The sequence below is a fragment of the Onychostoma macrolepis genome, chromosome 12 (genome assembly GCF_012432095.1).
Source record: "Onychostoma macrolepis isolate SWU-2019 chromosome 12, ASM1243209v1, whole genome shotgun sequence".
NCBI classification, from domain to species: Eukaryota; Metazoa; Chordata; class Actinopteri; order Cypriniformes; family Cyprinidae; genus Onychostoma; species Onychostoma macrolepis.
In genome coordinates, this window is record NC_081166.1 from 22,006,189 (window position 1) to 22,032,791 (window position 26,603).

Consider the following 26,603-nt stretch of genomic DNA (forward strand, 5'->3'; position numbering starts at 1 on the left):
TGTTGGTAGTATGTTATTTACAGAGGTCTGACTCCCATGTTACACTGCAACACATAGGGACAGTTGCATTGTGTTTTGTGAACGGAAGACTGTTTGGTGTATATACATGTACAATTTGTTGAGTATATTGATGGTAGAGCTCCAAGTGACCAGTTGTGGGTTGTTGCGTTCACCAGCATGGTTCTCCTGTCCTGAGAACAGTTTGTCAACTATACTAAAAAATTAATGCATGGAACAGTTTATAATTGCATTGTACCAAATTGTGTTTTAATAGAAATGCCACCGGTACCACCACTGGATGATGGAAAAGTGCTTATTGTCTCAACAGTTCTGAAGAAAGTTAGTCTGTAGTTCTGTTAACAGAATTGTGTGAAGGATGTGACATTTATTACAGGCTCTGGAAGAAATCCTTCTAGTTAAATGGATCTCACTTGGTGGTTTGTGGTTCTGTACTGTCACGGTCATGGACAACAAGGAAAAAGAGTGCAGTTATTCTTCAGAAAAGACCCCTCAGAGGGGTCAGATCAAAGACTAAGGAAAATGTTGATGTCTGACAAAACTAAATAGCTCAAAGCGGCGCAGTGATGAGTGTAATTGAGTTTGCTGGGTGTTTATAAGGGTTGTTACTTTTCACAAAGAGGACATAAAATTGGGCCTGAAACTTTTTTTCTTAATAAATTAGCTTAACCTTCAGAAAATGTTGTTCCCTTTCAGTCGGTCACTCCGAGTCACGTCGGTGACCGACGAATTGAGATCACAATCCGTCGGTCACCGACTTGACGTCTACGTTCCCTCCTTCAGGGAAAGAGGGTTACATACGTAACCGAGACGATTGTCAACCTCAGGTTGTCATTCTACATACTGTGTTGTTTTATTTTTCATTCATTGTAGGAGATTTGACATTTTAAAATGTTTTTGAAGTTAGGTAAAATTAAAATTGCCAATCAGTGTGTACATTTTCTACCGAGTAGTATTGCTACAAAACCAGAATTTCAATAGTTGGTAACAATGCCAGTAAAATTGTACTTTTCTTGGTAGCATATCATGACTATGAGTAATCACTATTATTAAGTATCTCTGTTTGTCATTGCGTTTTTGGATTCAGTTTTGCATTTAAATACAGTTGTCAGTCCTGAAATTTGCAATGTACTTAGCAGATGAATTTTTTTTTTTTTAAATTTTGAGTGGGTTACAGAAAACATACAAAGAGCACCCACTTTATAATTACTGAACCTGTCAGTCACTTCTGTTCAGCATGAGCTCATTCTTGCTAAAACTCCCATCATTAAAAAAAAAAAAAAAACTATGTACTATTTACATTGTGATGGTCACATGAGCTACACTCACTTCACTCACATTGGTGGCCACTGCACCATGTTGCTGTCTCATTGAAAATTAATGACTATTTCACTTCATCACTGCAGATCACTGTCAATGTGAACACACCATTAGAAGTTTCTCTACATGGTAAGTCAGTTGGATTCAGGGTGTTTTCTTGGGCGATATCAGGCATACTTGTGTTGAGAATGGAAATTTGCCTTTGGTTGCCCATTTTGAAATAGTTCCCTTATTCCAACCCAGGCATCAATGAACAGCATGATGCATATTGCACACAAAAATAGTATTCTGTGCATTTTTCAAGATTTTGGAATTTCTGGATTTACCAGAGTTTGCCAGGTATGCAACAGGACAGTCAAAAAGGAGAGTAGCTGATGTGTGAATCTAATTACAGCTTCACCCCCTCCCCCCACCCCTGTTCTTGGCGCTAAGTCTGAGAGAGAAACGGCCATCTAACTGTGTGTATCGTATATGTGTGTGTTTGTGTGTATGGTGCTGAGATCAGCCTTTATCTTTCTCTTCCTCTGTACAGGGCATTTTGCTTGCCCCTATCCTCTCCTCTTGGCAACACTCACAGCGGGGGAGTGTGCGGCCATGCGCACCACGTCACCACAGACAGAGTGAGTCCTTAACCAAGCGAACCAGTCTGTGCACTAGCCCCAGTGCTTGCTGCATGTCTGCCTGCCTCTCCCTTGTGCCCCCTTGAGTCATGCACACAAATCCACCATTCAGTCACATTCCAGTGCAGAATCAGTCCATCATTTGCTCTCCTTTTAGTTTCATTGTCCTTATGTCCCCTGTTTGTCTGCTTGGTTTAAAGTCTGCAGACCTCATTAGTTTTTTTTCTTTCTCTGTACAGTTCTTATGATGACTGTCTGTAAAGTTAGACAGTCATCATACTCCCATTTAATTAATTTGTCCTGTACTTTTTGTCCCTCAACCGACATTCCTAGAAGATTGGAGCTGATTGATTGTTTTCAATAGCGCATGTCTTATGAGATATCTGGTTTTGTCATCTTTTTTTCATTGAAAATATGTAGTTGTGAGTCAGACCCTTAAGGTGAAAGGAATGAATCATTGACCCAAAAAGTGAAAACTTATCATTTACTCCCCTTATGTCGTTCCAAAATTTTCTTTCAGTCATACAATAGCTTTTTTGAGGAACTGCCCAAAACATTAACATTTATTAATTGAAAATGTTGCCCTCTGCTGCTCTCAAATCTTGTTCATGCAGTCATTCATGAGACAATATATTTGATCATGAGACATGAAAACCAAAGATGTAACTTAATGAAATTTTGAGATGTCAAGTTTGAATGTATGCAAATTGCAGATTTTCAGTAAGTAACCCTTCAATCTCTGTTCCTCATAAAACATGTTGCATGGCTTCAGAAGAGCAGAGTCACATTGACTACTTTTGTGATACTTTTATTGTGCTTCTTGGTATTTTGACAGCCTCAATGCTTTTATTGTAAAGAAAGGAGCAACTTGGACATTCTGCTAAGCATCTATTTTTGTGCTTCATAGAAAAAAAAATGATATGAAAGCATTTCTTTATTTATTTTTTTGGAACAACATGAGGATGAGTAAAGGATCAGCTGTGTAGTAATCCATCATACAGTAGCTGCCATCATGTTTATGGAAACAAATCATCTAATAAACAAGATTTGTCTGAAAAGAACCTCCCCACAAAACTTTTTGGTGAAAGTGCATATGACCTATGGTGAAGCCAGAACGACTGCTAATACTTTCAGAAGGCATCTGTGGGAGACCATGGTATTAGGAAAGAGAGCTACTAGTACATTACAGGACTGCATTTGATCTGGCAATGTGGAATCCCTCAGAGAACAGCGACAACCCTCCGACTTTAACACACGTATTCAGTTTCTGTCTTTGGTAGTGTGTTTAGATTGAGCTGTCCAGACAGAATGTAAATTCTGCCTGTATTTAGTTGAGCATGGACCTGAATGCATTTTTTTTTTTTGCTTTCTTTCATGTCATGTGAAGCACAAAACCTTGATCACTGTCATGGCTGAATGGGCTGTTCAGTTTTTGCTATTCCTTTTTTTTTTTTTTTTAAATATGCTGTATATTGTTATAGTAAAAAGTTTGCCTTCATGTTGTTTGTCTTGTGTGCTGAAGTCACTTCCTGTTCTGCCCCTGACATCTGTGTTTGAATCTTTGATTGACTGATTTTTACTTATTGTTTCTCTCCCTCTGCCTCTCCCAAACTCTGGCAAAGGAGTGGAGCATCTAGTACATTACTTCAGAGACACTGCGTGGTATAGTACTGCCTGTCTTTTCTTTAAAACACCCTCTCAACTCCTTCATCTTTTCTTTCTGTTTGCATGGTCTCTTACTCTGTACAGTGAGGACAGCCCATCTGCATCATTCAGGTTCACAATACTTGCATTCTTTCTTTAAACCCATCTCTGTCTTTCATTCTCTTGTACTCTATTTTTTTAAGTCTCTGTTTTTATTCTCTCTTATCTGTTTGACCAACCCCTATAGTTCTGTGAAATCTGTGTATTGGAAGTATACATTGTTACTTCCGGAGTTGGAGTCAAGACCAGTACAAGACCCCCAAGATCCAGACCAATATTAGAGTGCCCAGCCTTAGTTTGTTTGTACATAGGCTTTAGTATGTAACATTTACAGGTATAAAGACTTTTTCTGTACATTAAGATAGATACTGAAATGTAAGCCTACAATACGGACTTATTGAGAGCATCTACAATTAAAAAAAACAATTATTACACATTTGCTGTCATAGAAATGTAAAATATTGTAAATCTTACAATCTAAAATATATAAACTGTAAATATTATAAATATTTTATATAGTTACATTTTTACATTTTATAGATGTATTTTAGATCCCTTAACCTTAACCCTAGCCCCAAACCTCAACATGACTATTTTTAAAGACACTATAAAAAGAATATACTGTACAAAATATAATTTGGCAGAAAAAGGTATAATTTTAGTTTCAGTATACCATGAAATATATTTTTTAGCTTGTATTCCTACTCATCGCAAATATTCTTGAGCCATAAAATTCTGAATTTGTAAAGAGCATGGGATTTGATGATTACATCGTTACTGAGGATGGAGACAAAGAACCGTTGTAAAAATATCGGCACCCTTGGTAAATATGATCGAAGAAGGCTGTGAAAATTAATCTGCATTGTTAATCCTTTTGATCTTTTATTTTAAAAAATGCACAAAAATCTAACCTTTCATTGGATAAGAATTTAAAATGGGGCGAAATATCATTATGAAATATGTTTTTCTCTAATACACATTGGCCACAATTAATGGCACCCTTTTATTCAATACTTTTTGAAACATCCATTTGCCAGTTTAACAGCTCAAAATTTTCTCCTATAATGCCTGATGAAGTTAGAGAACACCTGACAAGAGATTAGAGACCATTCCTTCATCCAGAATCACTCCAGACACTTTAGATTCCCAGCTCCATGTTGGTGCTTCTTCTCTTCATTTAACCCCACTCATTTTCTATAGGGTTCAGGTCAGAGGACTGGAATGCCCGTAGCAGAAGCTTGGTTTTGTGCTCAGTGACCCATTTTTGTGTTGTTTTTGAGGTTTGTGTTTGGATTATTGAACGGTTGGAAGATCCAAACATGGCCCATTATAAGATTTCTAAGAGAGTCAGCCACTTATTGATTTTTTTTATCTGTTTTATTTGATAGAATCAGTGATGCCGTGTGTTTAAACAAGATGTCCAGGACCTCCAGCAGAAATATAGGCCCACAACATCAAAAATACAGCAGTATATTTCATTGTACACATGGGGTACTTTTTATCCCGGTGTTCACCAAACCCATCTTGAGTGTTTGCTGCTAAACAGCTCATTTTTTTAGTTTCATCTGACCATAGAAGCCAGTCCCATTTGAAGTTCCAGTCGTGACTGATAACTGAATATGCTGGAGTTTGTTTTTGGATGAGCTTGGAGAATTTTTCTTGAAACCCTCCCAAACAACATATGGTGATGTAGGTGCTGTTTGACTATTTTTTTTTTAAAGGTTTTCTGACCCCGAGACTCAACTGTTTTCTGCAATTCTCCAGCTGTGGTCCTTGGAGAGTCTTTAGCCGCTCAAACTCTCCTTCTCACCGTGCATTAGGACGATATCACCCTGGAGTGCTCAAAATTTGTGAATATGAATTTTTGTGAATAAAAGATCAAAAGGATCAACAATGCAGATTAATTTTCACAGCCTTCTTTGATCATATTTATCAAGGGTGCCGATATTTTTGGCCATGACTGTGTATATGTATATGTGTGTGTGTGTGTGTGTGTGTGTGTGTGTGTGTGTATATATATATATATATATATATATATATATATATATATATATAAACAGTGGAGTACGGAAAGTATTCAGACCCCCTTAAATTTTTCACTCTTTGTTATATTGCAGCCATTTGCTAAAATCATTTGTTCATTTTTTTCCCCCTCATTAATGTACACACAGCACCCCATATTGACAGAAAAACACAGAATTGTTGACATTTTTGCAGATTTATTAAAAAAGAAAAACGTACTCGGTTACTGTTGTAACCTCAGTTCCCTGAGATACGGTACATCCAGGCTATAAAACCTAGCAAATGTGGACGGCGAGGCCCAGCCGGCCGCCACACAAATCTCTGTAATGGACACACCGCTAGACCAGGCCCATGACGAGGCGATGCCTCTAGTAGAATGGGCTCGTACTCCATGCGTCTTTCAGGTCCAGAGAACAGAACCAGTCCCTTGTGCGAATCTGCGAGAGGATCTGTTTCAGCGTGATCATCCTGAACGGCCTCTTCATGAGGGCGTGATTCAGGCATCTGAGATCGAGGATGGGCCGGAGGCCTCCATCCTTTTTGGGAACGAGGAAGTAACGGCTGTAAAAGCCTGATTCGCTCTGAGCTGGAGGAACCTTTTCTATGGCTCCTTTTTCCAACAGTGTCATCACCTCTGAGCGTAGAACGCGAGCGTTCTCGCCCTGTACTGAGGTGGAGACCACGCCGCTGAAGCGCGGGGGTCTTCGAGTGAATTGGAGTGAATAACCTCGTTTTATTATCCCCATAACCCATTCTGACACTCCAGGGATGGCCTGCCAGGCCTCGGCCCGCGTGGCAAGGGGTTGGATAAACTCGAGTGACTGACTGCACGGAGGCAGGGCACTCGTGAGTGGAAGAGGAAATCTGCTCTCTTTTTGAAAATGTTTGTGTTTTATTTTTTCCACTATCACAGCAAATGGTTGCACCGCAGGTCCAAAGAGGCCGTTGGGGGAAATCGGGGCATCAAGGAAGGGGACCTTGTCCGCGTCCTTGATTTCCGTCAACGTGAGCCACAGGTGGCGCTCGAGCACCACTAGGCTGGCCATGGACCTTCCTATCGCCTGGGCGGTGGTCTTGGTGGCACGCAGTGCCAGGTCTGTTGCACTTCTCAGCTCCCTGAGAATCGCAGGATCAGGCTCAGACTCGTCCATGGCAGAGAGGAGTTTGGCCTGATAGACCTGTAGAACCGCCATTGATTGAAGCGCCGAAGCCGCCTGTCCAGCTGAAGCGTAGGAGCGTCCAGCGAGCGCTGAAGTGGTCCTGCATGGCTTGGACGGGTGGGTGGCCTTTGCTTTCCAACCGATGGCAGTGGGTGGGCAGAGGTGATCAGCCACTGATTCATTTAGTTGAGGCATCCTCTCGTACCCCTTTTCTTCAGCGCCGTCAACTGTAGTGAGGGCGGATGAAGCGGAAGTACGGAGGCGAGCAGAGTAGGGGGCGCGCCAAGATCTCGTGAGCTCGTCGTGAACTTCAGGGAAGAACGGCAAGGGTCGCTGGGAAGGGGCCTGACGGCGCCCCGGCAGGAACCACTCATCAAGATGGCTACGAGATGGCTCCTCTGGTGGAGACCACTCCAATCCCAGCTCTTCAACCGCCTTTGAGAGGACATGGAAAAGTTCGGTAGTTCCCGAACGGGGGGGGGGGTCAGCCACTGAGCCCGACAGCTCCTCATCGCCCGAAGCTGCCAATGACATGCTGTCATCGGCCAGCTCTTCGTCACTTCCCCCGAACAAGACCAGATCACTCGCACTTGCAGAGGGACGCTGGTCAGGTTGGGAAAAAAGGACGGGGGAAACCTCTCTGTGTGGCGAGAGAGAGGCACGTGGGATCTGAGCCGAGCTCCTCTGCCCCGCTGTTTTTTCCTCACAGGTCCCTCTCGCAGTGAGAACAATCAGAGCCAGCGAGCGCAGCGTCTGCATGGGGTTTCCCCAAGCAGGAAACGCACTCGCTGTGGCCGTCATCGGCGTGCAGGGGAGACCTGCACGAGCCGCAATAACGGCGCGGCATTTGCAACAACGCCGATTTGCTCTTTTAGAAATGCGTGAGTTTTCGCCGGATGCTGGAGCGCGGAGTAAAAGGCGAGTCAGCCAAGCAGTTCGAGGCCGCTGGGTCCAGCTGCGAGGCTTGTCTACGGCGAGCAGGCTTCTAGGATCAGCGAGGCGAAGTCGTCGTCGCTGAAGGAGAAGAAATCTGAGGATCCTATGGCGAAACGGCCGCTTATATAGCCAGATGCCCCGCCCATTCTGGCGGGCTTTGGTGGGCTCCGTCGCCATAGGCTCGTGCAGCTCCGCTGCCGACACATTGGTTCGTTTTTTACACACTGCACGAACCAATAGTTGTGCAGTTTCACTGCGTGATTGAATAAGACTTCAGTTCAGGAGAAAAAAGGCTTTTTCCCATATGCGTCTTTATCAAGACGCAGTACGAGTGGAGTATCGACAGGGAACTGAAATATCACATGGTCCTAAGTATTCAGACCCTTTGCTCAGTATTTAGTAGAAGCACCCTTTTACATCTAATACAGCCATGAGTCTTTTTGGGAAAGATGCAACAAGTTTTTCACACCTGGATTTGGGGATCCTCTGCCATTCCTCCTTGCAGATCCTCTCCAGTTCTGTCAGGTTGGAAGGTAAACGTTGGTGGACAGCCATTTTTAGGTCTCTCCAGAGATGCTCAATTGGGTTTAAGTCAGGGCTCTGGCTGGGCCATTCAAGAACAGTCACGGAGTTGTTGTGAAGCCACTCCTTCTTTATTTTAGCTGTGTGCTTAGGGTCATTGTCTTGTTGGAAGGTAAACCTTCGGCCCAGTCTGAGGTCCTGAGCACTCTGGAGAAAAACACCCCCACAGCATGATGCTGCCACCACCATGCTTCACTGTTGGGACTGTATTGGACAGGTGATGAGCAGTGCCTGGTTTTCTCCACACATACCGCTTAGAGTTAAGGCCAAAAAGTTCTATCTTGGTCTCATCAGACCAGAGAATCTTATTCAGGTGTTTTTTAGCAAACTCCATGCGGGCTTTCATGTGTCTTGCACTGAGGAGAGGCTTCCATCGGGCCACTCTGCCATAAAGCCCTGACTGGTGGAGGGCTGCAGTGATGGTTGACTTTCTACAACTTTCTCCCATCTCCTGACTGCATCTCTGGAGCTCAGCCACAGTGATCTTTGGGTTCTTCTTTACCTCTCTCACCAAGGCTCTTCTCCCCCGATAGCTCAGTTTGGCCATACGGCCAGCTCTAGGAAGGGTTCTGGTCGTCCCAAACGTCTTCCATTTAAGGATTATGGAGGCCACTGTGCTCTTAGGAACCTTAAGTGCAGCAGAAATTTTTTTGTAACCTTGGCCAGATCTGTGCCTTGCCACAATTCTGTCTCTGAGCTCTTCAGGCAGTTCCTTTGACCTCATGATTCTCATTTGCTCTGACATGCACTGTGAGCTGTAAGGTCTTATATAGACAGGTGTGGCTTTCCTAATCAAGTCCAATCAGTATAATCAAACACAGCTGGACTCAAATGAAGGTGTATTGTAGAACCATCTCAAGGATGATCAGAAGAAATAGACAGCACCTGAGTTAAATATATGAGTGTCACAGCAAAGGGTCTGAATACTTAGGACCATGTGATATTTCAGTTTTTCTTTTTTAATAAATCTGCAAAAATGTCAACAATTCTGTGTTTTTCTGTCAATATGGGGTGCTGTGTGTACATTAATGAGGAAAAAAAAAAAAAGAACTTAAATGATTTTAGCCAATGGCTGCAATATAACAAAGAGTGAAAAATTTAAGGGGGTCTGAATACTTTCCGTAAGCACTGTGTGTGTGCGTGCGTGTGTGTGTGTGTATATATATATATATATATATATATATATATATATATACATACATATACACACAGTAGTCAACATTTAAAGTGGATCAAAAGTTCATCAACGTTGTCCTAAGACAAGAACACATTTTGGTTTTAGGTTTAAGAGTGACAGCATATTAAGAAAATAAATGTTTTCATACCCATGGTAATAAAATATAAAAACCCCTGATATAATATAAAAATTTATATTATTAAAATGTTACTTAAATGGTTAAACAATTACAGAATTTTTATTTTATTTTAAGGTTTTAAGTTGTAGTCTTATTAAAGTAATGTAATCCTGAAACAAATTTCACAAAAAGTCAGACTGAACAGAATGAAATGTTATCATTTCAAAGTAAATGAGTCAACTGTGTTAAAAAAAAAAAAAAAAAAACTTTGATTGGAAGCATAATCTCAATGATCATAAATAGAATAGTATCAACCGATTAATTCCATATTTCACTTTTTATAAATAAGGACACATAAACGTGTATGTCGTCCATACACTGTAAATTTACTTAATAGACACTATGGGCCAGTTTTAAAAACAGCTTGTGCCAGTGCAAACCGTCTTTTGGCATTAAAATAGTAGGGTACAATGGGGCTAAAGTCACCCCGGGGTAAAAAGCGCCTTTGATATTATTTTAGTCTAAACCACTAGATTGCACAAAAACGTGGCGTAGCACTTTCCAAAACATCTGCTTTTCAAGATAAACATGCAAATTTGTCTGATCCTTGACGCGATTGTGGGCAGCAGAGCAAAGTTGATTCTGTGCTTACTTGATCTAAGTTTTTTAAAATGTTGTATTTTTAACAGTCCATGTGACATCAGTGGCTCAACTTCAGTTTTGCGACGCTACGAGAATACTTTTTTTTTTTTTTTTTCTGTGCAAAGAAAACAAAAATAAAATAATTTACTCAACCATTCTTCTCCCCCGAGTTTTTCTAATTGTACTATATGTACTACTCAGCTCAGCACAATTCAGAATGGCACAGCACGGCTCAGTTCAGCTCGGTTCGAGTTTCCACTGCAGTTTAGTACCACTTTAGAGTGGGCGGGATTATTCACGTGTCGTTATAGTCGCGCCACCTCTACTGCCATAGCTGCACTGCCGTAACTCCTGAAAAACTTTTTAATTCCACGTCGCTCCATCACGCTCTCGCTGGATCCGCTCCTCAGCTATCAACAAGAGGACAGTCTGTACTTCCTCAACAGACAACGGAACAGCCATTTTTTGGTTGTTAAAAGAAAGGTGCGCTCATTCAAAACAGTCGCGTTCGATCCTTCTCTGGCTGTGCTGACTTAAATCTAGCGGGTCTGTTGTGTTTCATGCCGCAAGTTCAGTGACGCAGGCGGTGATGATTTTCTCCGGCCAATCAGTTATCAGCAGAGTTTACACGTCATGTTTTTGTAACGGTATGGTTCACTTGGAACCTCGGCCGAGGTGGTACTAAAAACACAGTGGAAAACCCCCCAAAAGTGAGCCGTACTGAACCGGACCGTGCCGTACCATGCAGTGGAAAAGCGCCATTAGTTCAGGGGTTTTCAAACTGTGGGTCGCAGAGTGGGACAAGGTGGGTCGCACAAAGTCACTTAGCTGCAGCCAAATTTGCGTTTCAATGACACATACACAGTTCAGTCTAGGGCTGCACGATATACCAACATTAATTATGAATTGCGATATTGCTTAGTGTGATATTCGAATTGCAAAGGTTATGATTTAAAAAGAGTTGCGTGTTTTGAAGCACGGGCAAGTTGCAATAACAGTAAGGGTCTCAGAGCGACGGTTCATTATTAAAAGGCCCGGTCCACATTATTAAGGAGTAGAAACTCTCTCACTTTACTGTACTGTGTTTTGTATGTGATTGCATACACCGGAAAATTCAAATGTTACGAAAACTGTTTCAGGAAGGTATGTTGATTCAGTTCTATCATCTGTTTTAACTCGGCACTGTCTATCTTTCCGAGAGATATAAAACACAAAATAAAACGCATACATTTTCAAAAAGAGAGCAAATATCCTCTTCTGCCTACCATAAGCGTCCTGCCCTTATGCAGCCAGTCTTTAGCGAGTCAGGCTTCTACAGCTGTTACTTCGTCGTCCCCAAAAAAGACGGCGGCCTGTGACCTATTCTAGATCTCAGACTCCTGAATCACGCCCTGGTAAAAAGGTCGTTCAGGATGATCACATTGAAACAGATCCTCTCGCAAATATGCCCTGGGCACTGGTTCATGTCACTGGACGATTCTTGAGATTCGATACAAGGTCCTCCCGTTTGGGCTGTCCCTGGCTCCCCGCACTTTTACGCGATGCATGGATGCGGCTCTCTCCCCTCTGAGACAGATGGGAATCCGCATCCTCAACTACCTCGACGACTGGCTCATTCTGGTCCAGTCAGAGGCAGTTTCAACATTGCACAAGACCCTCCTTCTCAGCCGCTTAGATTGCCTAGGGCTTAGGGTCAACTTTGCAAAGAGCCTACTGTCACCCAGCCAACGAGTGTCGTTCCTGGGGACAGTTATCGACTCAGTGCAGATGACAGCAACTGTCTCAGTTGAACGAGCCATGACGATTAAGTGCCGCACGGCCTCCTTCAAGGGAGGGACTGTCCAATCACTCAAGGATTTCCAGAAAATGCTGGGCCTTATGGCAGCAGCTTCGCCAGTACTTCATTTGGGCCTGCTTCACATGCGACCCATCCAGTTCTGTCTGAAGCAGAGGGTAACATCCGCGGCTTGGCGTCATGGTTGGCATCGCATAACGGTGACTCGGGCCTGTGTATCAGCCCTGGCCCGTTGGAAGGACCCCCTCTGGCTGAAGCAGGGTGTGATCTTAGACACGGCACACAGAAGGAAGGTTGTCACGACAGACGCTTCCAACAAGGGTTGGGGAGCACTGTGCGAAAGGCAAACCGACCTTCGGTCTTTGGTCCGAAGAAGAGTCGGGTCTGCACATCAACTGCCTAGAGATGCTAGCAGTGTGCCGTGCCTGTCAATTCTTCCTGCCGGACATAAGGGGACACCATGTGCTAATACGCTCAGACAGTGGTGTCATACATAAATCCGTGCGGTCATACATAAATCACCAGGGCGGCCTCTGCACGCTGGCGAACGGACTTCTTGTTTGGGCTCAGACCAATCTGCGCTCACTGAAGGCGACGCATGTGCCAGGCAAGATGAACCAAGGAGCGGACATGTTGTCGAGGAACAACGTCTCCTCAGAAGAATGGATGCTCCACCCAAGATTGTTCAGAAAATCTGGGAAGTCTTTGGCAGAGCTCGAGTAGACCTCTTCACCTCCGAAGACAACTCTCATTGCCCAATCTTTTTCATGAGGAGCACGGATGCCCTGGCCCACGAGTGGCCCAGCCTTCCGCTCTATGCGTTCCCTCCAATCGTTCTGCTACCACAGGTACTCAGGGGAGTCAGGGAACAATGGCACAAGCTTCTTCTAATAGTCCCCCTCTGGAGGAACCAGCCATGGGTGTCAGAGTTATTCCAGCTTCTCGACGCAGCCCCATGGCCCATTCCCTTGAGACGGGACCTCCTCTCTCAAGTGAACGGCACACTGTGGCATCCACGGCCGGAGTTATGGGCCCTGCATGTGTGGCCCCTCAACGGGAGCCTTTCGACCTCCCAAAGTGTGTCATAAACACTATGGCAGAAGCTAGAGCCCCGTCTACCAGATGCCTTTATGCTCTGAAATGGTCTATTTTCTCGGCTTAGTGTCAAGACCATGACTTAGAACCGGTTACCTCTGATGTATCAGTGGTTCTTTCGTTTCTGCAGGAGATGCTGGATAAACAGCGTTCCTCATCCACCATCAAAGTTTACGCGGCAGCCATAGCGGCTTTCCATGCCCCTATTGCTGGCCGATCAGTGGGCAGGAATAGTGCGGTGGTCCATTTTATACGAGGCGCCAGGAGAATTAACCTCCCGCGTCCACTGGCGTCGGTTAAGCGGGTAGGAGACCTACAGGCCCTTTCCATCAACCCTGCTTGCCTGGAATTCGGGCCTAACAACTCCAAGGTCGTCCTGAAACCAAGGCTGGATTATGTACCTAAGGTGCTCTCTACTCCGTTCAGAGCCCAGGTCATAGCGTTTTCTGCGCTTTCCCCTTCGATGGATGACCAGGAATTATCCCTGCTCTGCCCCGTCAGGGCCCTGAGGGTATACATTGAGTGTTCTGCCTCATACAGGAGATCAGAACAGCTTTTTGTCAGCTTCGGTAAACGCACTAAAGGTCGTCCTGTTAAGGAGGCAAAGAATTTCTAGGTGGTTAGTGGATGCTATCACCCTAGCATACTCCTCCTTGGGCTTGCAGTGCCCCATTGGAGTCAGAGCCCATTCCACCAGAGGCATCGCCTCTTCCTGGGCATGGTCCAGCGGGGTGTACATTTCGGAAATTTGTGAGGCGGCCGGCGGGTCCTCGCCATCCACATTTGTAAGGTTTTACAACCTGGACGTCCCTGCCTTACAGGCCAGAGTCCTTTCTGCTTAGTTCGCTGCCTCCGGCTATTTTAAGCAGTCTTATGGGTTTGCTTGACCAGCATTGTTCAAGTCCCTCCTTCACTTGGACGGTTCATATTATGTGGATACCAGGCATAAACTATAAGGGTCAACACCCAGGCCACGGATGACCGTGATGGCTCAGCCTGTGCTTGGTGCATTCTATTGACTCCCCCTGGGTTGTTCTCAGGGCCGGCGCCAGGGCACCTCAGTCGGGGGCGCGTTTAAATTTGTAGGTGGGGCACAAATCATGTTGCGGGGGTTGTGGAATGGAAAATTTTGGGAACCTCTGACTTAGTTAACACCCGATTCTGAAAACCAGCTCGTTAAAAGTGAGCTATGTGCATGAACTGTGTTCCGATTGACATGCTTCCTACACAGTGTTCTTTGCTACCTACTCCCTGAGCAGGGGAAATCCATTGAAGTTTAATTACTTCACTTTGGAACATTCATTCACGGATTTGCGCTGCGCTACGTTTTCACACAGAAACTTACTATTATAAGTGTGACATAGGTGACACAGGTGTTCCTGTGGCTCAGTGGTAGAGCATTGCGTTTGCAGTGCAAAAGATCATGGGTTCAATTCCCAGGGAACGCACATACTGATTAAAAAAAAAAATGTATAGCCTGAATGCCCTTTCTGTGGAACATATACGCTCGCTTCGACCTTGAATCATGCCAGAATATCCGGTGATGTCCACTTCGCAGGGCACTTACAGTCGAATAGAACAAACGTTGCACATGATAAGAGATACATATGAAATGTGCAGAGCAGGAGGGCACAAGGACTGGAATTGGGAACCGCTGATGTAGCCTATAGCCGCTTTTCCACCGAAATTACCTGGAACAATTTGTCCCAGGAACATTTTTTTTTACCCCAGACCTGTTGATGTCTGTGTTTCCATCACAGTCTAAAGTACCGAGAAGAATAGAATACTCTGGTGATGTAGGTCTGCGCTAGAGGCTGAAATTTTTTCGGGAATCCCACGGGTCACGGGAATCCTGCGGGATTGGGACGGGACATGAAAAAATGTCATCGGGAGTGGGCGGGACCGGGAATAGTAATGATACTCAACTTTATACACAAATATACCTTTTATATAAATAAACTATAAACTGTATATTTTAATTCTGAACTCAATTCTAGTTGCGCTGTCTCGCTCTCCTCCTGTTTGCTTTGGTGTGGCTGCGTGAATGACGCAGTCCGTGATGGACAGATCGTTAACGACTGTTCTATGTGGTAATACACGCTATCATTCATCGACCTCAAATATGGCTTTTCATCTGAAAGATGTATGTGGTAGCAACTTTACATGGCCGCTCAATATGATGTTAACCTAGAGAAATGTGCGCCATTGAAGAGTTTGTGTGGAGAGTGGAGCTGAATAGCGCGCTCGCTGCAGGACAGGCGCTGGTGCGCTCACTTGCTCTTAAAATCTCTGTAATTTTTGGTCATACAGATAAAAGTAGCCTAATACATCTTTCGAATCTGTAAAAACTCTACGTTTATTTGTGTACACTCAGAATAACAACGAAACGTTGCACTTTAAAGCAAACAGGGTGCGCTTTAGGTCTCTGAGCGAGAAACTTTGAAACTCCGTCTTTGAAAAATATATCTATAGAGAGTGAAATGTCTACTTTCAAATGAAAAAAAACTAAATTCAAATAGAAAACGTGCGTGTTAGCATGGATGATTTGCATAAAATTTAATGTGTGCAATGTAGCCTACACTGTGCATAAACTGGCTTTCAGTTCAATATAATAACAAAAAACTACATTTACAACTACATTACAGTTTTATTCAACTAAGGTGGGAACACTGTGATCTGTACTATATTTTTACTGTAACTGACAGATTTTGGCCCAAAAAAAATTAATAAAAACAAAAAAACAGGAGTGGGAGGGAATGGGAGTAATTCTTCCGGGAGTGGAACGGGATGGGATTTTCCCCAAGTTTTTTCGTGGGATTGGGACGGGACAAGATTTTTTTTTGTGGGAGTGGGACGGGAGAGGTTTGAAAATGCACTCCCGTGTCACACTCTAGTCTGCGCGCTCGTTTCTCAATACCAAGTATGCAAATTTCGGACTTGCATCATCGGTAGTTTGGACTTTGCGTTGTAACGATCAGCTTAACAGGCTGGGTTACAAAGTTTAAAATGGAGTCAGATTTTACTGTGTGAGAGATTTGTAGGTGTTAAAAGAATGACATAAAACAGAAATACGTTTAAGAACGGGACTTTAAAACAACACAATAAATCCAGGAAAACTCAGTCTGTTAAAAGCATACAGTTCACTGCACCATACCCCAAAAAGAGTCCAAGAATCCTAGTGTGCTGAAAAAATCCTAAAGTAAGTCCACCAGTGTATATACAATCCAAAATGAGTGATAATCCAATTTGTTGCAAGTGAATCTGGAAAGGTAAGTCCATAGAAATGAAACTCCACAATCCAGGTGTGTATCGTAGCTGTTAGCGGCTGCCAGTTTGTTGGCCATGCTGCTCTCTATATACTGTTCTATATACCAACCATACAATTCTTAAACACACAGACACACAAAAAATGTTAAGAGGAATAAAATGGACTTAAGAAAACATGTAAACCAGTTAAAACTCTATTATACATAAAATCATTGCAATAAATAGAGCGGTAAAACATATCTCTTATGTGACAGTGTCACAGCGTGTTCGACTCGGGAGTGTGAACTCCCGCGGACGGGACGATGCAAGTCCTTGATAACATCAGTCAGCTCGCCTCGGCTACTGCAATTTTCCTCACTGTATTTACAATAGGATGAAATATGATATCAAACACTACTGCCTCTTTTCGTTTTCATTTAAACATATTAGGAAATGTAGTTCAGGGAATGTACATTACAATGAAACGAAATATTATATCAAACAGAGTTGCCTCTTTTCATTTTCATTTTAACATATTAATAGATTAATAAAATAATAGAATAAAGACCAAACATGTTAGATTTACCCAAATCAAATTATATCACTATACCAGCGAATTATACCACTACAGTACAGAGACATCAGAGCCAGCAGCAAATGTCAGAAGGACTAGCTGAGGTTATGCTCCTCTCAGTGGGATACATGAGCACTGAGCGCCTAGTGATCTCGTGGAGCTCACGTCTCTGAAATCGGCGAAGCACATTTTCAAATAGGCGCTGTCTTTATATATAAACCGCAGATTTGAGCTTTAAACAACTACATTCTCGCCTGAAATACTTTTAAAATTACATTTCATGACGCAATAACAGTAATATTAAAAAAAATATACGAATATAGTGGTTGAAATACAGTTCTGCATGAACTCAATCAATCAGCATGCTCAGCACCCAAGTCCCGCCCCCAAAAGTTCTGGACCTTTGAAAAAGTACTACCTCGCGAGCAGGGACTTTCTGAGGGGCAAATTTGTACCCGGAACTTTATTTAGATCCTGGTTCCTGCGAGTACCGGCCCAAAGTCCCTAGTTCCTGGGTAAAGTTCCTGCGGTGGAAAAGGGGCTTATTGTAGTAATGTTGTCTCTGGTGTTGTTCTGGTCTGTGAGCGTATGTGTGTTCAGTGGACGTGGCTTTGGACGGCGATTGCAGGGAGGGTGGGACGTTCACTTTCAGTGCTATCAGGCTAAAGATATTTTTTTTGGCCCCTGGTTCTTTTCAACGTACTGTGGCTTCTTTATTCTTTATTTGCGACTTTATTCTTTATTGTGCTGCGCATGGTAGATTGTGTTGGTCGATATGTAAATAAGATGTTGCGTCTGTGTTCTTTAATTTGCACATTGTTAGTAAATCACCCACAGAAATTTCCACGGCCATCGGCGCTGTTTTGGAATTGTGCTCTAGCACTAATTTGCCCTGTTTAGTAAAACTGGCCCTATGTCTGTGTATATGTTTGATTGTCTGTGCAATCATAAGTAAATGTAAGTGTGGTATACCAGACCCCCAAGACTGAAACTAATACCAGATTCCCTAAAGCCTGAGGTAAGCTTTGTTTTTTCATCTGCTGTGGCATGCACAGTCAAGCATTTTAGTTTACTTTACTGAACATGAACTTATGCAGACATGTGACGTGCAGAGGACAGTACTGAGTTGCTTTATACCAGGGGTGGGTAACTCTGCCACTGTACACTGTCCTGCAGAGTTTAGCTTCATCCTTAATCAAACACACCTGAAACATCTTCAGTCTTCAATGTCTTCAGGATTATTTGAATTTTACAGGCAGGTGTGTTTGATAAATGATGGAGCTAAAACTCTGCAGGACAGTGGCCCTTAAGGACCAGAGCTGCCCATCCTTGATTTATACTTTCAAACTTGTTTCAAAGTTGAACAAATAAAGATAACTTCTGACCTCCTTGCATGTCCATTTTTGTTGTTTTCGAACTTCATCTCCTGTTGTTTTTATTGATATTTCTATATTCTTCTTCGAGTAGCTTTAAAAGAAACGGCCCAACTTTTTGCTGTAGTGAAATTCACAGCATGCACACTGTGTGCAAGATGTAGTTCCTAAAGAATATCTGAAGCAAATATTGGGCTTAACTTCTGAGGCCTAGATCCAGACCAAGGTCTGTATGCCCAAGAACCAGCCAGTCCATTTTAAATGGAGGAATGGATAAAATGCATTTCAGCATAGATGCATCATGGATGCATACATCCATTTCAAACATTGCACCTCAGACTGTCAGACCAAGAGATCAAGTGATGAGACAAAGGCCCACTCCGAGGCTGTATTTATGTGGTCCTGAGAGGTCTCAAGCTCAAGACCATAAGACTTCATCTCCGTTTTTTTTTACTTCCTTAGCCCTTTATTGTTGGATTTTTGTGTAATTAGGAATTCAAGATATACTGGTACTGAAAAATGCAGTATGGAAAATGTCAAATGTAAAAAATATGATACCGACATTGTGAAAATGTTGGAAGATCAGTCAGTGTGACATTCAGTGAGCCAGCTGAGTGATGAGAAATGGTAGACAAAACAAAAGATGTTGATTTCAATATCTTTGCCCTCAGCTCACTAAAAAAAGCAGCGCTGTAGCAAAAGCAGCACTGAAGCAAAATATAAAATTACTTGGCATTCAGAGAAAACTAAATGTTAACCCACGAACCAGTCTGCAAACAATTCCACAAAACATGCCACTTTAAGAGGCAACTCATCAAACTGTCCTGTGCTCAGCTCAGTTTCAAAAAAATACATTAATGTTATATTTTTCACTCACTAGTTCTTCACTATATGTGCTGATGTGCCCTGTTGACGCCACTGGTACACAAATACAACAAAATATTGTGCTTGGATTTCTAAGTTGAAGTGTTAATTATGTTAAAATGCTTACAAAACAAGCAAAACCTTTTGTATCGACGTGATTTTTTTTGTAGGACAATAATTTTCTATTTCATCTTACCAGTCATCTAAGATTGCCTAGTACAATGCAAATTTATTATTGATACTGAGGTGGCAGAGTTTGGCATTGTACTAATTTATTTTATTTTATTTATTTATTTTACTTTTTTCTTTTCCTTTCTTTCTTTCTTTCTTTCAAATCAACAGCAAGAATGAAAGACTTTCCTAAAAATATCAAATAAAGAAAAAAAGAAAGTGTAAATTCATCCTTATTAAATATATTTAATATTTTACTTATCACCATATGCTGAAGTATGGAGCCCTTTAAGGGACATGGTGGTGTGAAAAATTTGGGGTGGGAGGAAAAAATATTTTTCAAATGTTTTGCGTTCTCTCGCAAAACTTTTGCGTTCTCTCGCAAAACTTTTGTGTTCTCCCGCAAATATATTTGCGGTCTCTCACAAAATCAGTTGAGATTGGACAAACTCTTCCTGTTTACTTTACATCTTGCAGTGGTTACAGCTCGTATGTTCACAATGGAGCAGTTCATAGAGTTTTATTTTGAACTTGGACTCAATAAAGTAATACAGTCAGTGCTTAGTTCAAGGCACGGTTTTGGGACATTCTAAAATGTTTAATGTGGCTTAATGATTTAAAACAGTGACATTGGAGGATTTAATTCTATAATAATAAATCCTGATAAAAATTATTAGGCTAACATTAATAATAGGGCTGTCGCGATTCGTCGATTTTATTAGACTATTCGACTTTTAAAAATCCTCGACTTCATTTTGCTTGCGTCGACTAACCGGCAAAATACCGGAAGTGGCACAGTAGCTCCACAGGAACAGTTATCATTTACATGTGAGGAGCGTCTCAAACTCCATCTCTGCAAGTTGTTGTGAGTTTAGGTTTATTATAACGTTCATCTGGGAGCGCAATGTGCGCCATTTCATCAGATTTGTAAGGTAAATCATTTATAAATCCACACAAACACAGGAGAATACATTGCGGTTTCAAAATAGAAGCTCAAACCCTCACTCTGAGTTTACAGGTTTTGATGTCCACATATTCATTTAATTAACTGGCTATAGCATTTCTGTCCTAAAGAAATGGTCAAATATTAAAGTGCCCCTATTATGGGTCTTGAAAGGTTCTTTTTTTGGTTTTGGGAGTCCCCGACAACAGGTTGACATGCATGCAAGGTCAAAAAACACACATTTTCTTATAATATGCATTTATTTTTACCTTATTTGCTCAACGACTCCCAAACGATTCGCTCAATGATTTTCCCAAACCCCTCCTTTACGTGAAGCTAATCTGCGGTGATTGGTTCGATTGGTTGATTTCATTTAAAGCAATGTTTGCGATTGTGAGCAGTTACCAGGGAAACGGCTATTTTTAACGCCCCAAAAGTGGCACCTAGTGGCAACAAGTGGGTGGGCAATATGCTAATGTTTAATTTTGATGTCAACATGAAACGGCTTAAGATTCGTTTTAAAAACTCGTTTCAATGATTCAGAGTCGACTCTTTCTTTTGAGAGACAATACATGGTGCACTTTCAGATTTAAAACTTTGCAGGAAGTTTTCATTCACTTAGAGCTGTGTTACACACTGCATGAAAGGTAATTTTAAAAAATCCACTTTAAAGGGGCACTTTAAAGATTAAGTGGACATTTGAATTAAATGGTGCTTGGCCAGTATTAAACAAGGATTAGATCGCACAGTAAAGTGTAAAACAATCATCAGCCCCCTGCAGGCCTTTGTTGTAATGCATAATCTACATTAACTCTATTGTTTATAATACATTATGTATTTTAACAATTTTGTTCAATAAAACCACATGATTTCTTGCTTTTGATACTTTATTTGAACTAATTATTATTGCATCATAGTTATATATTGCTATTATATAGGTATTTTAAGTCATTTTAAATGCTATTGTTCACTTACATCTATTTTTATTACCACAAAAAAAAATTTATTATAAGTATAGGGCCCTGTGAAATCCATTTCATTTCCAAATTCAATTTTTTCCATTTTCATTTTTCTATACTCTGTTTTAATGGTTCAGTTAAATTTATTAATCAAAAAGCCTAATTAATTGAGTTTTACAGTTTTATCTTAACCAAATTCTGTTTTCCATTATTTTCTGGATTCCATTTTAATGGTTCTATTACATATTAATAATCAAAGGCATCTCCAATTAATTGATTTTATAAAAAATAAAAATAAAAAAATTAACGTTTTTATTTTGAACTTGGACTCAAGTATAAATAAATACAGTCAGTGCTTAGTTCAAGGCACAGTTTTGGGACATTCTAAAACACTTGATGTATTAAAACAGTGACATTGGAGGACCAAATCTGATAATAATAAATACTAATAAAATTATTAGGTTAATTTTAATAACCTTATTAATAATATTACTATTAATAAATCAGAATAGCCCAGAATATGAATGCAACGGATTTGGTATTTTTAAATCACCGTTTTCATTCATTAGCCTACCTTAAGCGTTTTATGGGGGAGAAAAAGCTTACGTGCAGGGCATTGTGTTCATATGCCTAATCATTTTATCAGCTTTTATTATTATCGAATTTGGTCCTCCAATGTCACTGTTTTAAAACATTAAGCCACATTAAGAATTTTAGAATGTCCCAAAACCGTGCTTTGAACTAAGAACTGACATATTTCTTTATTTGAGTCTAAGTTCAAAATAAAACTCTATGTACCGCTCCTTTGTGAACATACGAGCTGTATGAACCATTGCAAGCTGTAAAGTAAGCAGGAAGAGTTTGTTCAAACTCAACTGGTTTTGCGAGGGAACGCAAAAGTTTTGCAAGAGAGCGCAAAACATTTGAAAAATATTTTTTCCTCCCACCCCGAATGTTTTCCTCTCACCCCGAATTTTTCCCACCGCCATGTCCCTTAAAGGGCTCCGTACTGAAGTGCTTAAGAGAACATTACTTTCAAGAGGCTTTTTTTGCCTAATGAAAACTTCATTACTTTCATCAAAGACCTTCTGTCTTCATTTAGTACTTAGTTCTTCATTTTTCAGGTAGTGGTCATCTATGGTTATTGTAATAATACTGTATACAACATCTTTCCTCACATCCGTCATCCTTTTTGTTTTTGTAAGTAGGGAACATGGTCTTTGAGGCATAATTATGTGATTGTGCTTTTATGTTCTCTAATTTGTTCTTCACACCTCATTGTCATGTAAACACACCTTGACTAACCCATCATACAAAACTGAAGTTTCCCTTGACTTAATGCCTTTAGAAAAAGACATTATTGTAATTCAGATAATTATTTGAAATGCTGGATGAAGCTGGAGGTGGTAGGTTTTCATTATTACAATGCATATTTGGAGTCAATGTAGGTGTCACGGTCTCTGTGCTGTGCACACGCAAAAGTCACACAGCGATGAAGAAAATAATCCATTTAATATAATCCAACAATGAAGAAATCCAACACATACACAGGGTAACATAAGCAATAACCGACAAACTACAACTCAATGGACAGGAACTAATATAGGGCAGATAACGAGGGGCAGACAGGTGAACACAATAAAGGTGATAAACTAATAATTAGACAATGAACTGATGAGAACAGGAACAGAACCAAATATGGGCAAACAGGAACTAAACCAAAGCAGAAGACAGAAACAAAATGAAATACTACAAAAGAGTTCAGGGGTGTGACAGTAGGTACATGGAAATCAAATGAAACTGCAGCACCCCTGGCATCAGCTATAGTTTCGAGTAATGCATTTTATGGAAACAAACAAACAAAAAAAAGGTTCTCCAACTGGGAGAAAGTCATTTGTGGAGAACTGAGGGCTCTTCATATTGTGGGAATCTTCTGACAGTTCTCTTCATTTCACTCGCAAATTTGTGTACACGTGTAGTGTGTAGTAATTATTCTCTGCATGCTCTCTGTTCTTTCTTTTCAGTATTTGTCTGTCTACCTTTTCCCTCCCTCCAAAGATTCTTTCTGCTCCAGAACTCTGTCACCTTTTCTCAGCTGCCATATTTTAATTCTTGGTGAGCGGTCATAAATTATGTATGAACAGCTGAGCACCCCACACACCTGCCTAAGACTTTCTCTGAAATTTTGAAGGGGTTGTAGGTGTTCTCAGGTTAGCACAATTGAGACTTCACCTCTCTAGTCAAAACCCTCACTGCCCTGTCTCGTCCATTCTAAATGGACTATGGAAAAAACTTCAAAGGATTGTATTTTTGAAAAGAGGTCTGGGGCCTGGAAATGGCACAAAACACAGAGATAGGCTCAGTCAATAAAACAAGCATGCAACACTGCATTGTATGGAGGATGGTATCCATTAGAGGGTGCTGTGGACCAGGAAATGAAGTAGAATTTGAGATGATGGAGGTTGGCTTTGGGCATTTTTTTTAGACCAATAATGTAGGTTTTGTCATTATTTACTCACTCTCATGTTGTTCGTATATGATAGCTTTGTGTGAACGAATCATTCTTTTCTATGGATTAGTTAATCTTAAATCTTAGTAATTAACTATTACACATGCTAGCATGAAACTAGTGTGATCCAACCTTGTGTGAGCAAAAGTATATGCAATCTTTCAACTCACACCATGCTTTCAGTCTTTCAGTCTAATCCTGTAACTTTTGCATGTTATTCATGTGGAGATAACATAAAGGGACATTGGTGACTATTCCTAAAGCTCTGTTTACATGGACTAAATACCACCCACTGGAAATCATCCAATGAAACAGCAGAGCAGATATCAAAGACTCAGCTAACAATAGTACTGTACTCCAGCACCTTGGTGTCCTGCATACCACAGAGCCTTGCATCACATGGAATAATTCACTTTGTGTGGATAGGTTGACTTATCTATTAATATCATGTGTATTTCTTGTGATCTTGAATTTGAAATATTAAAAGCAGGCAGAAATTTGTCTATCCTTAGAAAGCCCCCTGTGTCCTACTTTGGATGTTTTGCTTTGTGACAATACTAGCTTCTCTATTCTAGATGCTTTTTGGTGCCAGTCGTAAGTTGTTAACTTGAATTGCATACTTGTTTGTCAGTCTGAGAGTGCGCTTGAGTGCATGTGCTGCTTTGACAGTGACCTCACCACCTCACGTGTAAGTCCGCATCATTGCTAATGAGTGTGGAGAGGCTGAGCTCCACTTTGCCAAGAACTGTAAGGATCAAAGCCCTCTCAGACAGCTTGTCATGTGTGGATGCTTCACTCTGTCTCACTCCAGTCTGAGTTAACATCCAGAGCAGGTTCGTCTGAAGTTGTGTGGCTGCTTCTGGGGATAGTGTTTCTTAGAGCACAACCGATACACTATATTGCCAAAAGTATTGGGTCACCCCCTTCTAATGAACAGGTTTGACTACTTTAGTAATTTCCATGAGTACAAATCGTAATGTTTAAGCATATAATGATATTCTAGGGAATTGTGTGCTTCTAATTTTAAAACAACAGTTTGGACAGGACCCTTTTCTATTCTAACATGACAATGCCTCTGTGTATAAGGCAAGGTTCAAAAATAAATGATTGATTTAGTCAGTGGAAGAACTTGACTGGGCTGCAGAGAGCCAAGTCCTAATCCAAGCTGGTGTGACTTTAAATGCAGATCTTGAGCCAAAAACTCTTTACCAAACACCAATGACTTGTACTTACACTGTATGGATAAACGTATTGGGACACCCCCTTCTTTAGAGCAGAAAAAGGCACTTTCAAAACTGTGGCAACAAAGATGGAAACATAATTCATGTATTTAAAAATTGTATTTCCATCTCTGTTGCAACAGTTTTGGAAGTGTCTAAAATGACTGTACCTCTATGTACAAGTCATTGGTGTTTGGTAAAGAGTTTAGTAAATTTCACGAGTTAGACTCGGGAGTGTGAACTCCCACGGAGGAATGATGCAAGTCCAGTAATTCTGCAAAGAGCAGAGTCAGTCAGCTCGTGGCTGCTGCAATCTTACTCACTGTATTTAAATACGAAATATATCAAACACCACTGCCTCTTTTCGTTTTCATTTAAACATATTAATAGCCGCAGAAATGTAGTTCAGGGAGCGTACATACATTACAATGAAACTAAATATCATATCAAACATTGCCTATTTTCATTTTAACATATTAATAGAACAATAGAATAAAGACAAGATTACCTGTTAGATTTACCCAAAACAAATTATATCTTATGTTTAACCACTACAGACAGAGACATCAGAGCCAGTGGCAAATGTCAGAAGTACTAGCCGTGCACTGAGCACCCGGTGATCGCGTGGCGCTCACGTCTCCGAAATCGGCGAAGCACAATTTCAAATAGGCGCTGTTTTTATAAATAAACTGCAGATTTGAGTTTTAAACAACTACGTTCTCACCTGAAATACATGCGTCCAGTGTAGGCAGGCTGTTGCGGTGCGGCACGTCCGGTGTAGACACGGTGTTACTCACCTATCGGGAAGAAACAAAGCAACCTCGGCATCCGATCGCAGACCTTCCGCTCCTTGAGTTCTCTCCAGCGCTGGAAAGCTGATCCGATATTTACACGGGTCCTACTTGCCTTATCGTTCCGCAGACGTTTTCCTCTTTAGTTTTTTATCCGCCGTCTCTATCTTTCTGTCACTTGGCTGTTCACTGAACACTCTCTCCTCCGTATCATGAGTAGACACGCCCCTTACTGCTAATTGGCTACAAGTTTGTTTTTGGTACTCGGCCCCGACTCAGTTTTCTAAAACGTTTTAGAAAAATCGCTTACCCTGCCTTTAAGGCTGGAATACACTACACAATTTTTGCCCTGATTTTCCATTGATTTACAGTCTGGAGAAGTTGACACTAGTTGGCAAAGGTCAGAGCCAGTCTGCAGATTTGAGTTGACAGAATCCATAGAAAATCGATTAACTTAACTTAAAGTTACAACCATCAGTTTATATGTAAAGTCCGTTTATGAAGTATTTACATAAATGTTCAATGTGGAAGAGCTGAGCACACTGAGCTTTTTTTATAAAGTTCATGTAATATTTATTAAAATGACAAGATTTTGCAAAATAAGTAATCTAGGTCATATATTATGTTCATACGCATTTCAATATGAACAACCATCATTAACAATATCTATGAAATTATACTTTTTCTTGTTGATGTAGCAGTGTGATTTTTCATAGTAGAGTACCCTTTAAGCTCACCTTAAAATAATGAAATCTTTAAAAATA

General features: G+C 41.2%; 1 protein-coding gene across 7 annotated transcripts in view; it reads left to right on the top strand.

The window, feature by feature from the left end:
• ccser2b (coiled-coil serine-rich protein 2b) overlaps nt 1-26,603 on the top strand; it is a 78,653-nt gene that overhangs the window by 46,269 nt on the left and 5,781 nt on the right. For 3 of the 7 annotated variants that reach the window (XM_058794189.1, XM_058794191.1, XM_058794190.1), the window contains exons 10-12: nt 1,425-1,467; nt 1,871-1,958; nt 3,581-3,620. The exons of 1 other annotated variant lie outside the window; for it this stretch is intronic. In XM_058794189.1, coding sequence (XP_058650172.1) covers nt 1,425-1,467; nt 1,871-1,958; nt 3,581-3,620 — 171 coding nt within the window. The remainder of the gene's footprint in view (nt 1-1,424; nt 1,468-1,870; nt 1,959-3,580; nt 3,621-26,603) is intronic. 3 more of the 7 variants (XM_058794193.1, XM_058794194.1, XM_058794195.1) reach the window with 3 other exon arrangements.